Raw genomic sequence first — 13567 nt, forward strand, 5'->3', positions numbered from 1 at the left:
AAGAACAAAAACATCACAAAAAACCATAATTGAGAACAATGTACGCTATTTACAAACGCAAAAACCCCAACAAGTCAAACAAATACCCCAAATAAGGGTTTCTCGAACAAGGAACAACAAAATAAACAATATGCATACAAACCCATGTTCTTCTTCTTCTTTTTTCTACAACTAAAATCATCAATTTCTACCAAATAACTTTTGGAACAAGTGAAACAAAAACTTTACCTTGATATTAAAAAGAAGCAAAGCCGCAACTACGACGAGGGTGAAGAAGAAGATGACAAGAAAAGAGAGAGAGATGAGAGATGTCCAAGTGAAGGAGATTAACTGTTTGCTTTGAGTTTTGATTTTGAAATATGTTGTTGCGAGGGAGTTGTGGGAGGGAACGGTTTGGGATGTTTGAATAATGGGTGGGTGTTTTAGTATAATGGGTTGGTGTTTTGGGTTTTTTTGTAGTTTGTAAAAGATTAAGAAGTTTTAAAAATTACATTTTGAACCCCAATTTTCTTAATCCCAAATTTAATTGAGTTTTGATATGGGGTGGGCCCTACACGTCACCTTTAATAATTTGGAGACTTTTTAGGCACCTTCAGTTAATTCTTCCTAGTTAGTTATCAAGGTAAGTCATGTCTTTGTTAGAATTTGGCAAGACTAGAATGTGAGGGAATTCAAACAGCAAGTCTTCAATGTTAAACTGACAATATTAACCTTGGGAGAATATTGGCGGGAAGCATGTAAAGAAAATTTCAGAAGCAAGAAAGAGAGACACAATCTTCAACTCTAATGGATTCCAACTCCGATTCTGATGGCTCTCACATTTCATCAACACCGCCACGTCACCCTCCTCCGCCCGGAAAATCAAGAACTCAACGCAAACACACTTCCTTAATTTCCTCAAAATCAACAACTCAACCCAAAAACAAAAATACTTCCTTAATTTCCACTAAATCTTCCCGCCCAATTCTTAGACCAAAAATCTCAACCAAAAAAATCCCACCAAAATCAACCATTCAAACCCAACCTAATATTCACCAAAACGACACCGTTTGCACTGAAACTCTTCCAAATTCATTGAAATTCGCTTCCTCTTCAAGAACACAGGAATCCCTAATTGAAAATTCACTTTCCCCACCTAAATTCTCTAATTTACCCTTCCAAATCCATCGAAACGACGCCGTTTTGTCCCATGACAACAGTTCAGGTGAAGTTCTTCACATATATGTATAAAAAAGAACATATTTTTGATTAAATTTAGCCCCTTCATGCTTACTATAACTAGTTATTATTTCGGCTTTAACTATAACCTTAGCTCTATTTATTGGTGCAGGTGGCTTCTGCTTATCGAAATATGCTTCTTTTTCGAAAACCCGTAAAACCATTCTTAATTTTGAGCCTGTTGAAGCTGATTTTATTGAACCCCATTTGGCCCAAAAGGATGAAAAGGAAGCAGTTGAAAAGGTTGTGAGGAAACATCCTAATTTGATAGGGAGCAATGCGTCGTCTTCGTTGCCAGTAAAGAAGGTTAAATGTACTAATGAGGGTAATTTTGTGAGGTTGAATATAAATGGTTATGGTAAAAAGAAGTATGCATCCAAATTCAAAAGAAAGAATTTTAACTCATCGAGTGGTAAAAAGTTTTATAGGAGATGGAAAAAGAAAGTCGAGGTTGCGGGTAAGGAGGGAGAGAATGGTTTGTGTGATGAAGAAGGTTTGGTTGTGGAAGTTAAGGGAAGAGGGGAAAGATTGGATTTTGATGCAGAGTTGATTGAAGAAGCCGTGACGAGGGTTAGAAATGAGGCGTCGGATGAGAATTTATTGAGTTTGTTGAAACTGACTTATGGGTATGATTCATTTAGAGATGGGCAGTTGGAGACAATCAACATGGTGCTTTCAGGGAAATCTACAATGTTGGTTTTGCCGACGGGTGCTGGGAAGTCGCTGTGTTATCAGTTGCCAGCAATGGTTTTTCAGGGAGTTACAGTCGTTATTAGCCCTTTGGTTTCCTTGATGATTGATCAGTTAAAGCAGCTCCCTGCTGCAGTTGAGGGTGGTCTTTTGTGTAGCAGTCAGGTTACATATAAGTTTCGCAATTCTAGAGCTGTTAGTGTTTATGGCATTTTGAGCGATTCCTAACTTATTGTTTTCACTGTTGCAGACACATGAGGAGGTCTTGGAAACGTTTAGGTTACTAGAAGAAGGATCCATAAAGGCATGCTTTGTTTACTGCCTCCAAAGTTTCTTTATTGTATGCCCAAATGTGTGACCTAGCAGCCAATGAAGTTAGAATGAAGACCATAGGTGACAGGGTTAAATACCCGCTGAGGAAAAAAAGTTGGGTGATTTCTTCTGATTTTGCCTAGACCTTATAGGCAGAGTTACCACGTACTTGTACTAGTAGGAAATACAACTGATCAGTGGAATAGTCAAGGTGTGGCAAAGGGCCCAAACACCACCGTTGTCAAAGTAACTTTAGTCCATTCCCTCACACATCTGCTGGTCAAGTTTAATTTTTATCTTGGATGATCATATGAAAATTTAATAGAATTTGAGTGTTAACATGTTACATGCCCATTTCCATTCTCTTTAGTTCTTGATTAACTGTTTTTCTATGTAATATTATAAACTAGATATGATAGCAGGTTTTTGGGGTCCTTTTTTGCGATGTCTCCTCCTAAAAAAAAGCTGATTCTTATGTTTCAGGTCCTTTTTGTTTCACCAGAGAGGTTTCTCAATTCAGAATTTTTATCCTTTTTTTGTGACACTCAAATCTCACTTGTGGTTATTGATGAAGCCCATTGTGTTTCTGAATGGTGAGTCTGAGCTTTTCAAGGTTACATATTCTAGTCTATCTTTGCGACTTTGTCATCTTTTTTCTTTTTCTTTTGCTTATTTCAATGTAACTTTTGTATGTTATCAACAATCATGAACATTTTGGTAGGTCACACAATTTTCGGCCTTCGTATATGCGGCTTAAAGCATCATTGTTGCGTGATAAACTGAAGGCTCAATGCATACTGGCAATGACAGCAACAGCAACTACTAAAGCATTGTATCATGTGATGCATGCATTGGATATCCCATCAACTAATCTTATCCAAGTAGTGAAACCAAGGGATAACTTGCAGTTGTCAGTATCTTTGAGCCAAAACAGGTAAGTGTAGCATAATCGTTTCCCCTCCAAACTGAAGAATTAAAAAAAAAAAAAAAAAATAGCTACAAAGTTTACTCAATTGATTTCAGGATGAAAGATCTGATGACCTTGCTGAAGTCTTCCCCCTTTTCAGAGGCTAAAAGCATCATCATTTACTGCAAATTTCAGGTGCTGCTTGCTATTTGTCTGTGATGCTCTCATTTGATGATTTATTTTCTGTAACTGTATCACATAAGCAACTTGACTTGTGCCTTTTTGTTCTCATCCTCAATGTACACAGTCCGAAACTGATTTCATTTGCAAATATCTATGCGACAGTAATATCTCGGCAAAGGTTTGTATCTGCCTTTTGGTTTATTCTTGTAAATAATTTGCACTCACCTGCACCCTCATGTAAATCATTTGATGCCTAATGGGCTAAGTGATTTATAATTTGAATTGTTTTTTCAGAGTTATCACAGTGGAATTTTTACAAAAGATAGGAGCCGTACACAGGAACTATTTTGTGCAAACAAGATTAGAGTGGTGAGAGAAGCAATTCTTATTATTTTTTCATTTTAAATCATAGATTATAAATACTATTCTTTGATAAAGGAAGTTTCATTAACTCGCATCAATATTTTCTGGAAGGTTGTTGCAACTGTTGCATTCGGCATGGGACTCAATAAGAAGGATATCGAAGCTGTAAGATCTGATCTTGATTTTCCTATATGATATGTTTACCCTTTCATCTGCATCAACACCCAAATTAGGGAGATATGATATGTTTACCCTTTCATCTGCATCAACACCAAAATTAGGGAGGTTTTGTAGCAGAAATAAAAAAGCACTATGTTCAGCATTTTGTCCCTAAATACTCATTCTGCTGTGTGGTTGGTTTTCGGATCTCAGTTCAACTCAATTTGGATTTATGAGCAGTGACTATTTTTTGCTTATAGTGTGAGATTACTAGTTGCCTGCACTTCCTTTTGATAGCTTTCATCATCTGTCATAATTTCTGGCTACAAGTGCACTTTAACATAAAACAATCACTAAAAATGTTTATGTTGACTAAAAAGATTCCGAGTACTGCTGCTTTAGATTTTAGATGTGCAGCAATTGTGTCCGACGTCCTATGTGACATTCATATTAAGGCCTTCCAAGTGCTTCTGTTTCAGGTAATACATTACAGCTTACCAGAAAGCGTGGAAGAGTATGTCCAGGTCAATATTTATGCTTATAACGGTTGCAATTTCCGAGATACTGACTTCTGCAATTTTTTTAACCAAAAGATTGATGCTACCTGTGCAGGAGATTGGTCGTGCTGGACGTGATGGTAGAATCGCTTATTGTCATCTCTTTTTTGATGATGTTTCCTATTTTAAGATTCGCAGTCTTATGTACAGGTGACAAAGAAACCAAAAAATTCTTAATGTTCATAGAGTTTATCTGAATCTAAGGATTCTAAAGCGTTGGACATTGTTTATTCTCAGTGATGGTGTCGATGAGTATGTGGTGAACAAATTGCTGTGTCAAATTTTCGGTGGCAGCACAAAAGCTGCTGGGAAAATATGTTCATTAGTTAAAGAGTCTGCTTCTCGTAAATTTGACATGAAAGAAGAGGTACTTTTTCTCTCATTTAAATGGGCATGCTGAGCATCAGTTTTATAATTGCTTCTTATACTAGCTGATCACTAACTCTATATTTACCAGAAAACAATTTGATCTTTTTTGGGTTAAAAAGCACCTTTTCTTGACAATGTATTTGCAACCCAAAGGCTTGGGACTTTCTCATATATCCTTGATCACAGTCAGAGACTGAATATTTAGCTGCATTTAAATTCAGGATTTGCAGTATATTGATGAGACTATTAATCATTGAAACAACTTTATGGATTACTGGACATAAAAATACTTGATCCTGAACGATAACACCTGTCTTTTTTTCTTATGGTACTGACCTGTACGTGCAGTTTTTGGCATTTTTAGTCATTGCTTCAACAGAGCTAGACCACGTCTTTTACAGTTGTCGGAACATTAATAATCTTCATTACCAATTAGAGATAGAAAATAAATTTTCACATGACATGATGTGTGCATGTCCTAGGTATTTGCCTTCTGATCTGTTGTTGAACTGTGTACCTTTAGGGGTCGTTTGGTAGGGGGGATAAGTTATCCCATATAGATGGGATTGGGTGATAGGAGGGATAACTTATCCCACCCTCTATATGGGGTAACTTATCCCATCGTTTATCCCTTATAGATGGGATTGGGTGGGATACCCAAAGGAATTATCCCACCAACCAAATCTGGGATAATTCCAATCCCATGGGACTAATAATCCCATCCCATCCTACCAAATGACCCCTTACTGTGAAAGTAGCTTCCCGTTTAGATACAAATGTGGGATAGTACAGATCAGAACTGAATCCTGTATATTCTATTACCTTAGTAAGATGCTGAAGAGCTGGTGTTTCTCATTCTCCCAGGTAATACTTACAATCTTAACACAATTGGAGCTAGGAGAGGTCCAATACTTGCATTTACTCCCACAGACGAGTGTAACATGCACTTTAAACTTCCACCAGGTTAGTTAAAGTTAATTTAGCATGATTAAGTGCAGTGGAGTTGGCAGATCTTTATAGTTTGGAGAGAAAGTTTACTTTCAATTGCTCCCACTTTTGGGTTTGATTTTGAGCATTCTTTGGTGAGGATTAAACCTGCAAGACTAGAATTTTGCTAATATTAAGAACTAGAAAGACACATAAAGTGGTTAGCTGCCTCTTTTTGCTGTTATTATTGTGGCTTCAAATTTTTACAATATGTCATGACCTTAACAACTGATTGCAGACTTCTCCCGCATTGCTAGCTATGAAAGATGCTGTGATTGCTACTATTCTGAAGAAGTGAGCAACTTATTTTTGTTTCCTATGAGAACAATCATATGCTCTCACAAATTTATATCGTATCTAATGCTATACACTTCATGGATTTTAGCTCTGAGATCAAAGATGGGCAGTATATATTTGACATACCAAGTGTAGCAAACAGCACTGGACTGCAAGTTGTGGACTTGACAAACCATTTGCAAACTTTGAAGGTGAGTTCCATATTCAGCTATTATAAGGACAATGGTTCTTTTATGTGGTCTTTTGTGCATATTACTGAAAGACTACGCACGGATGTAAGTTATGTGTAAATTTCCTGACTTCCTTCTTCTATTCCAGATTGATATTGGTTGTTCTATGTCATGTTTTGATGGTTTTCTAAGGATTTAGAATTTAGAAACACAGATATATCATGAAATAATTCGTCAAGAACTTTGGTCCGGGTAAAATGAGAATGATGATGAAGATAGTGAGTATAACAGGAGTTGTTATGCAATTCTCTTCAGCCAGGGTGATTTTTTTTGTACAACATTGAATTACAATTTTACCTGAGCAAAATTCATCTCTAAGAAACTGACACGATAAATGAACAACATTATACTCTTCTGTCTTTGGATTCTGATAGTGGTAGTGTCATCTTCTGCATTTGTGGTGATCTTCTACCATGAATATGCTATGAAAGGAGTTCATGAAAGGTATTACATAATATTGCGATTTGAGGCCACAGCTGGCCATACAGATCTGAATTTCCCAAAATCGTTTATGTTGTGAATTTGGTATTGATTTCTTTAATTGCTTTTGTGCTTTAGAAAAACCCAATCTTTCTTTTTCTAGAACTGTGACTAATTTAAGCGTTGGGCCTATGCTTCTTATTTTTCTTTAATAAGAAAGAAATATTAGTAGTAATCAGCAGTACTGCTTTACTTGACTTGGAATAAATAATCATGCACCAGCCGAAGTCCAGTTTATAGTTTTAGGTTAATTCCAGCCATGATGTTGTACTTAAAAAAAATCACTTGTGTTCAGCCTATGATTCTTTTTTCTGGCACAGTACTTCTTAAGGGTTACCTTCTGAATACTTGGAAATATTAAAGGAACAACATAGATTTTATGAAATTTAGTATTTCTGTGTTTGTGCATGGTTGTTTATTAACCATTTGTATGTGCACTTCACGTGTCTGCCATTTTTATTCGAACAGTGACATTAACATCAAAATTTTGATGCTCTTACGTAATATTCAGTTTAAAATTCATTGTTCACGTTCTGCTTTCTTTATGAGACACAAATAAGTTTCTCTCTTTCCTATCTCAGTTTAAGGGGGAAGTCACGTATGAGCTGAAGGATCAAGCTTATTGTTATGTTATCATGGACGTCCCAAAGGATATCTGTTCTTTAGCAACATGGCTTACAAAATGGTTATCTGAAGTTGAGAGTTGCAAGGTGACTGTCTTCATTAATAACTGCAGTTTATTTTCCCTCATGTTCCTCCAAAGGTGCAATTATTTCTACTGTCTTTTTCTCCGCTTGTCCTGTTTTTCCCCCTATCCCTTTTATCCCAGAGCTGGGTTCAGGGTGAAAGGAGGAGGATCCTTGTTAAATGTGATCAAGGATTTTCATCATAGAAACAGTTCCATTGAACTTGCACTGGCTCGTCAGAACAGTTTTAACTCAGTGCCACATCCATCTGTTTTAAAAACTTGAGTAGTCATCCTTTAATAAATTGTGATTCCATGTATCACGATGGTCCCAAACTTGACATTACTGTTGAGTAGAGCGTGACTTTCCACTAACCTCTAGCTGATTGTCCTTAGTCCTTACTTAGCCTTTTGTCTATTTTCCTCTATTCCTTTTCGTTATTCTCATTGGCAAGAGAAATCGTAGTTATTCTGCTTCCTGTTGAAGTATGATAACTTAATATCAAAATATATTCCTTCAAGCATAACATAAAGTACTTGTTGGCTTCTTGATATTGGAGCAAGATACAAATGAGAAATTTACTATCCTTAGATAAGAGTCTGAGCGTTGTTAGTTTCACTGTTTTGACTATACAACATGTGCTGTACTGACATCGACAGAGCTTTTGATTTATTCATGAAGCTGTCAACTGATTGGCCAACAATTATGTATGTTAACAGTTACCTAGTTCCATTGGTGGGTTATTGATCCCGTGAAACTTTAATATATTCATTTCAAGGAACATATCGACATTCTTGTCTATATATTTTTCTTTTTGGTGTTTGGAGGGGATGATGCGAGACATTACAGGACAAGTTACACATTTGGCCAGTCGGCCATAAATAATTACATTTACTAGCCAAATAGACAAAAAATATACACTATTTTGTATCGAAAACTGTATATTTTATGTATATTATGTAATATACAAAAAATATACATTATTTTGGTGGGCGGCTATTTATGTCAATTTCTCTTATTTTTTAAAGTTAAAAGTTAAAAACAACATATTCAATTTAAATGATAACACCTATGCCTCTATTTCCTTTAGCCAGTTATCTGTTACAGTAAATTACCGTGACTTTGCATTAGTGCTACCTAGACTGCGTGTGGGTGACCTCCAAGTGATCCCTATATGTCAGGCCAATCCTGAGCACCAGGGTATACTTGCCTACTCATTGAAAGGTTTTAATATAGCTTTCTGCTCTTAATGCAATATGCTAGGCATAAAAGTTCTTATGACATATATAGTATTCTTGCCTTTATTGTCTCCCAGTCTTGTGATTTCACCTTTTGACATAGGTAAGGAAGATGGACACGATGTATGATGCTGCTGTATTTGCAGCAGAAGCATGTGATAAAGTGCATGGTTGCCATGGCCATCAACACACACCTTGCTTGCAAAGGAAGATTGAAGAGTATTTTGTACGTGGTACCGAAGTTGACGTTCCAAAGAAGATTGGTGGAAGCAGGTGAGAAGCCTATTGCAGTTTCTAGACTTTAAACTTGGCCATGCATAGGAAGATGTAACTGCTACTTCTCATGTTGTTAGATGTCTTGGCTATTAGGGGTGGCAAAACGCAAAATTAACCCATGAAGACATGACCTGCCCAACCCGTCCAAGTTGACCTGCCCGTTTATTAGCTCAGCCCATTTAAGCCCAACCCAATTCAGCTCATTGAAAAATTGGGCTGTTATGTAGCCCAAATTGACCAATGAGAAACCTTGTCAAATATTTTCAAAAGACATTTTTTCCTTTAATATGTTATATATAGCCATAATAAAGAAAAAAATAGTTTAATTAGGCACTTAAAAAATTATAAAAGAACAAAGAAAGAAATTAAAACTTGGTAAGAATTGGGCTGGTTGGATTAGCTTTTTAGCCCATTTTAGCCCAACCCATTTCAGTCCGAGTAACTTTTGACCAGCCCATTTATTAACTCAGCCCATTTTGACGTGCCCAAATTTATCCCAACACACCCATTTGACACCCCTACTGGCTACCATGATTCCAGGCATCCAGTATGGTGTCTTATTTTGGATCATCTTTTATATCCTTGAATTTTGGGGGATCAGACTAAGTTTTTCTATTACAGACTTCAACTCATTCTATTCATTTACTCATTTCTACGCTTCCTTTAGTTTGTGTTCTTCATATACGGCATCATTTCTTCTCCCAAAGATGTCAATCTGTAGTGCTAAACTGCTAATGCAATCATTTTCTTAATTGCAGCCCATTTTTGACAGCTGATATAAAGGTAAATAAATTTCTCAACTAGTTCTTCCCAAGGGAAAAAACAGTGCAGTCTTAATGTTTTCATCACTTGTTTCATGGAACATCAGGTATTTCTGCAGTGCAACTCCCATGCCAAATTTACTCCCAGAGCCATTGCAAGGATATTGCATGGCATCGCAAGCCCAGCATTCCCGTCTGCTGTTTGGTCGAGAACTCACTTCTGGTATATCCTCCCTAGAGCTGTATCTATTGATGAAATTATGCTCAGATTCTTTTGGTCCTAAGATGATCATTTATCATTTACAACACCAATACATGCTCAGAGTGTTTCTTTCTATAGTTGTGGAAAGAAACATGGATAGATTGCAGACTAGCAAGGGTACTGTCGGAATGATTATTTTTGTCTACCAAGTACAGTTTGAAAGTTATATGATATGGAATCAGGGCCTTCATAAGTTTCACAGGAGACTGCCCAACTGGAAAAAAAAAAAAAAAAGACTGAAAATAGTATAGCCATTTTCATTTTGAACAGTTCCTATAAAATTAACCTCCTAGTGTTCATATTCAAAATCTTCAACAACAACAAAACAAACCATGTGTAATCCCACAAGTGGGTTTGGAAAGGGTAAGATGTACGCAGCCTTACCTACCCTTTATGGGGTAGAGAGGCTCTTTCTGATTGACCCTGGTAACCCTCCTCCTTTATCAGGGCTTGGGAACAACAATGTGAACGAGCTCACACAGGCGGAGTTTTATATTCAAAATCTTCATCCTCGGATATTAAATAAGTCATGTCGTGCTTACTGGTTTCTCACTAGAATGTTATTAATGTGATCAATCTCCTCTATGTCTTAGAACATTTAATCTTTTTGGTGGTTTTCTCACTTTTGACTAAGAGTTTACTAAAAATAAACCTCTTGAACCTCTCACTTTTTATATTCAAAACCTTTAACCAAGTATATTGAATAAGCTCACTGTGCTGGCTGGTTTCAGGGGAAGGTATATGCAAACAGACTTCAAAGCAATAACGGAAGCAGCAAAGGCAGAGCTCATGAAACTTGTAGGGAAAGATTCGATGTTGTGACTGGGATTTAACTTAAAAAGCCACAAAATGGTGAAGATACCATCAGCTATCTAAGATATGCTGCTATAGTTCCCTCTTGTTTCCTTGGGATGGAGCATGAAAGCTACATCCAATTTCTTTCTTTTTTCTTCCCATGCTTGCATGAGCAAGAATACATACAGGTAACGTCTTTCTGCTAGCACTTTTTAGGTGATTCACAACATTAAGAACTTCTGATCCTATCTTTCCAAAGGCAACTACTTGAAGAATACAAAAGCTTCCCATCAAGAGTATCCTGCAATTGATGCAATTTCCATTTCACAATTGAGGACTACTGTGAAAGAGCTAAGGAATAAGGCCTCCACTAGAACAAATCCATTGTTGGTTATCTAACCTTATCTCTTTCATAAGGAAAAGATATGCGGATTACCTTCCTGTGTTCAAGGTTGAAGGCTGTACATATCAATGGCTAGAGGGGGATCCAAGATTTGCACTTGATGGATTCAACCTTCTTAGCACTGAACTCATTGTACGTCTGAAATTATGGGTCCAAAGTCTAATATTTGTTGAAATTTTGGTGTTTCACATATATACACACTAGTAGTATTGCAGAATTCCTTAGATTGCAGAATTCCTTAGAACTCTCATTCTAAGCTCGGAAATTCACTTTGTAAATCTGAAAACGATATTAGGCAGACTCTTTTTTCAATGTCATATTGAAAATTTCAGCTGGTCCTCCTGTTTACAGAGCAACAAATTAAAGGTGCCCATTCTTGACGGGTCTTCTTTTTGCCAAGAGACATCCTTTCTTGAAAAGGAGCAACATTTCAAATAATTAACCCCATATGACAAGATAACATAACCATTTGACAATGGAAGGGGCTACAGTCAAATGTAAAACTTTAACAAACCACAACAAAAATTATTAACTGCAACACAACAATCCAAGCGTCAGAGAGCATAAGAATCTCATTCATAATCACGCAAAAATCTGGGTAATACAATGCACATTTTATACAACAAAATACAGTTTGAAATTCAAATTTTCTAGTCCCACGGAACTTTCAAGGAAGCAAAACTTTCCGTGAACAAGATGGATACATCAGTAGTTGGCGGAATTTGATTCAGGGTAAACTCAGTTACTTCTTCATTCTGCACATTGTACTCCAGAAAACCACCATCCGTTTTCCTCCATAAGATATTCCCATTTTCCTTCAAACATATAATATCATCCAAGTAGCAATTGTGATTTCCAATTCCAATGAGTGAGCCTAATGTAAGAATTTTCATGACATTAGTCCAAGTCCACCATTCTCCATCTTTCTCCAGGGAACACACCAAAAAAGCCATCTCAACAAACACCGAAAGATAGAGACGATTAGCAAAATTAGACAATTTCATATGATCCCCACAGTATTGCAACGGGACGGGCGTTACAACAAATTTCTCATTAGACACCAACAAAGAAATGATGGCAAACTTATCAAATGCACTACCATCATTTCTAGTTGCCATCATGTTAATAGTACCATCTAATGAGACTGGATTTTGGTCGAACAAGCGATAGCCAGCAGGAATAGTGTGAATCTTCTTCCAAGACTCATTATTCACCGAGTATATTCCAACCATGTAACGGCTATTCTTTGCGTTAATCACAAATGTAGCAGCTATCTTATAATCATCACTAACAGAATCATACGCAAAACCATATAGCGCTGATTCGTAACAATTAACACGTTCCAACACGTATTGATCAGGCTTGTCAACCATTTTATATTTCCCGATTACGGGATTCCATAAAAATATTCTGAAGCTATACACCATACATAACAAGCCGTTACAAGAACTCACCGACGGATAAGAAACATCTTGGGACATGAAAAAGCTTGGTGGTTGGAGAGAAACAACTTGAGAATTAACGTCGCTAAGCGATGATGCATATGTTGAACCCATGTTAAACACTAACATGTTATATTCCAAACAAGGGGATGGTCCTATTTTCGATGAAATCAAGAGCATCTTTTGATGATTAATATTGGATGATGATTCGTCGATTTGCGACTTGATGAAATTGGGGTCGTTTATGGTTGAACACCATGGTTTGCATACAAATTTAAAACGTTGAAGAGATTCAGCGGGGAGTTTTGAGAGGATGCAATTGATCACATCATCAGCCAAACTGGGGAAGGAGTTGGAGTTTTTTCTTGAGTGGGAACTCATTGAACTTGTGTTTACTTTGGGTTTTAGGGTTTTAGGATTCTCTCTCTTCCATATTACTAGATATATGCCACCTCGTGAAGGCTCCAACTTGCTTATGTGTCTCAAACTTTTGACCAGTAAGATTTTTATAATCTGGTTTGATTTGATTGAATTATATATTATATTGTTTCTCAAAATTTAAGTAATTTTTATAATCTGTCTCAAACTTTTGATTGTTAAGATTTTGATAATCTGGTTTTTGATTGAATTGTATATTACTATATTGTTTTTTCAAAATTTATGTAATTAAGTTTTTTTAGTTTGACTATTAAGATATTGATAATCTGGTTTGGTTTGGTTTGACTGAATGATATATTATACTTTGTTTTTCGAAATTATGTAATTAAGTTTTGTTTATAAATAATAAAATAATATCCCGAATATGTTGGGCCCAGTTGAACCCATAGCATAAAAGTTGCATTAGCCACTATTGACAGGGGCGTATGTAGGCTTACAGGTGGGAGTTCAATTGAACACCTGACTCTCGACGCAGAGCATAAATTTATGACCCATATAACTTTTAAAAAGATAG

The 13567-nt window shown here is 36.5% G+C and overlaps 2 protein-coding genes across 2 annotated transcripts; one reads left to right on the top strand and one right to left on the bottom strand.

The window, feature by feature from the left end:
* Positions 1 to 622: 622 nt before the first annotated feature.
* On the top strand, positions 623 to 11512 carry LOC132067254 (ATP-dependent DNA helicase Q-like 5). The gene is made up of 20 exons (XM_059460415.1): positions 623 to 1204; positions 1331 to 2073; positions 2159 to 2212; positions 2704 to 2813; positions 2942 to 3154; positions 3244 to 3322; positions 3435 to 3488; positions 3605 to 3679; positions 3785 to 3838; positions 4312 to 4356; positions 4445 to 4539; positions 4627 to 4756; positions 5623 to 5721; positions 5984 to 6039; positions 6131 to 6233; positions 7334 to 7462; positions 8780 to 8949; positions 9711 to 9735; positions 9821 to 9936; positions 10707 to 11512. The coding sequence occupies exons 1-20, from the start codon at positions 787 to 789 to the stop codon at positions 10795 to 10797; spliced, it is 2859 nt and encodes a 952-aa protein (XP_059316398.1). The 5' UTR covers positions 623 to 786; the 3' UTR covers positions 10798 to 11512.
* A 311-nt stretch (positions 11513 to 11823) lies between these two features.
* LOC132066029 (uncharacterized) lies at positions 11824 to 12546 on the bottom strand. The gene has a single exon (XM_059459433.1). It carries the CDS (start codon positions 12544 to 12546, stop codon positions 11824 to 11826), a length of 723 nt encoding a protein of 240 aa, XP_059315416.1.
* Positions 12547 to 13567: the final 1021 nt, after the last annotated feature.

Source organism: Lycium ferocissimum, chromosome 8, assembly GCF_029784015.1.
Source record: "Lycium ferocissimum isolate CSIRO_LF1 chromosome 8, AGI_CSIRO_Lferr_CH_V1, whole genome shotgun sequence".
Lineage (NCBI taxonomy): Eukaryota > Viridiplantae > Streptophyta > Magnoliopsida > Solanales > Solanaceae > Lycium > Lycium ferocissimum.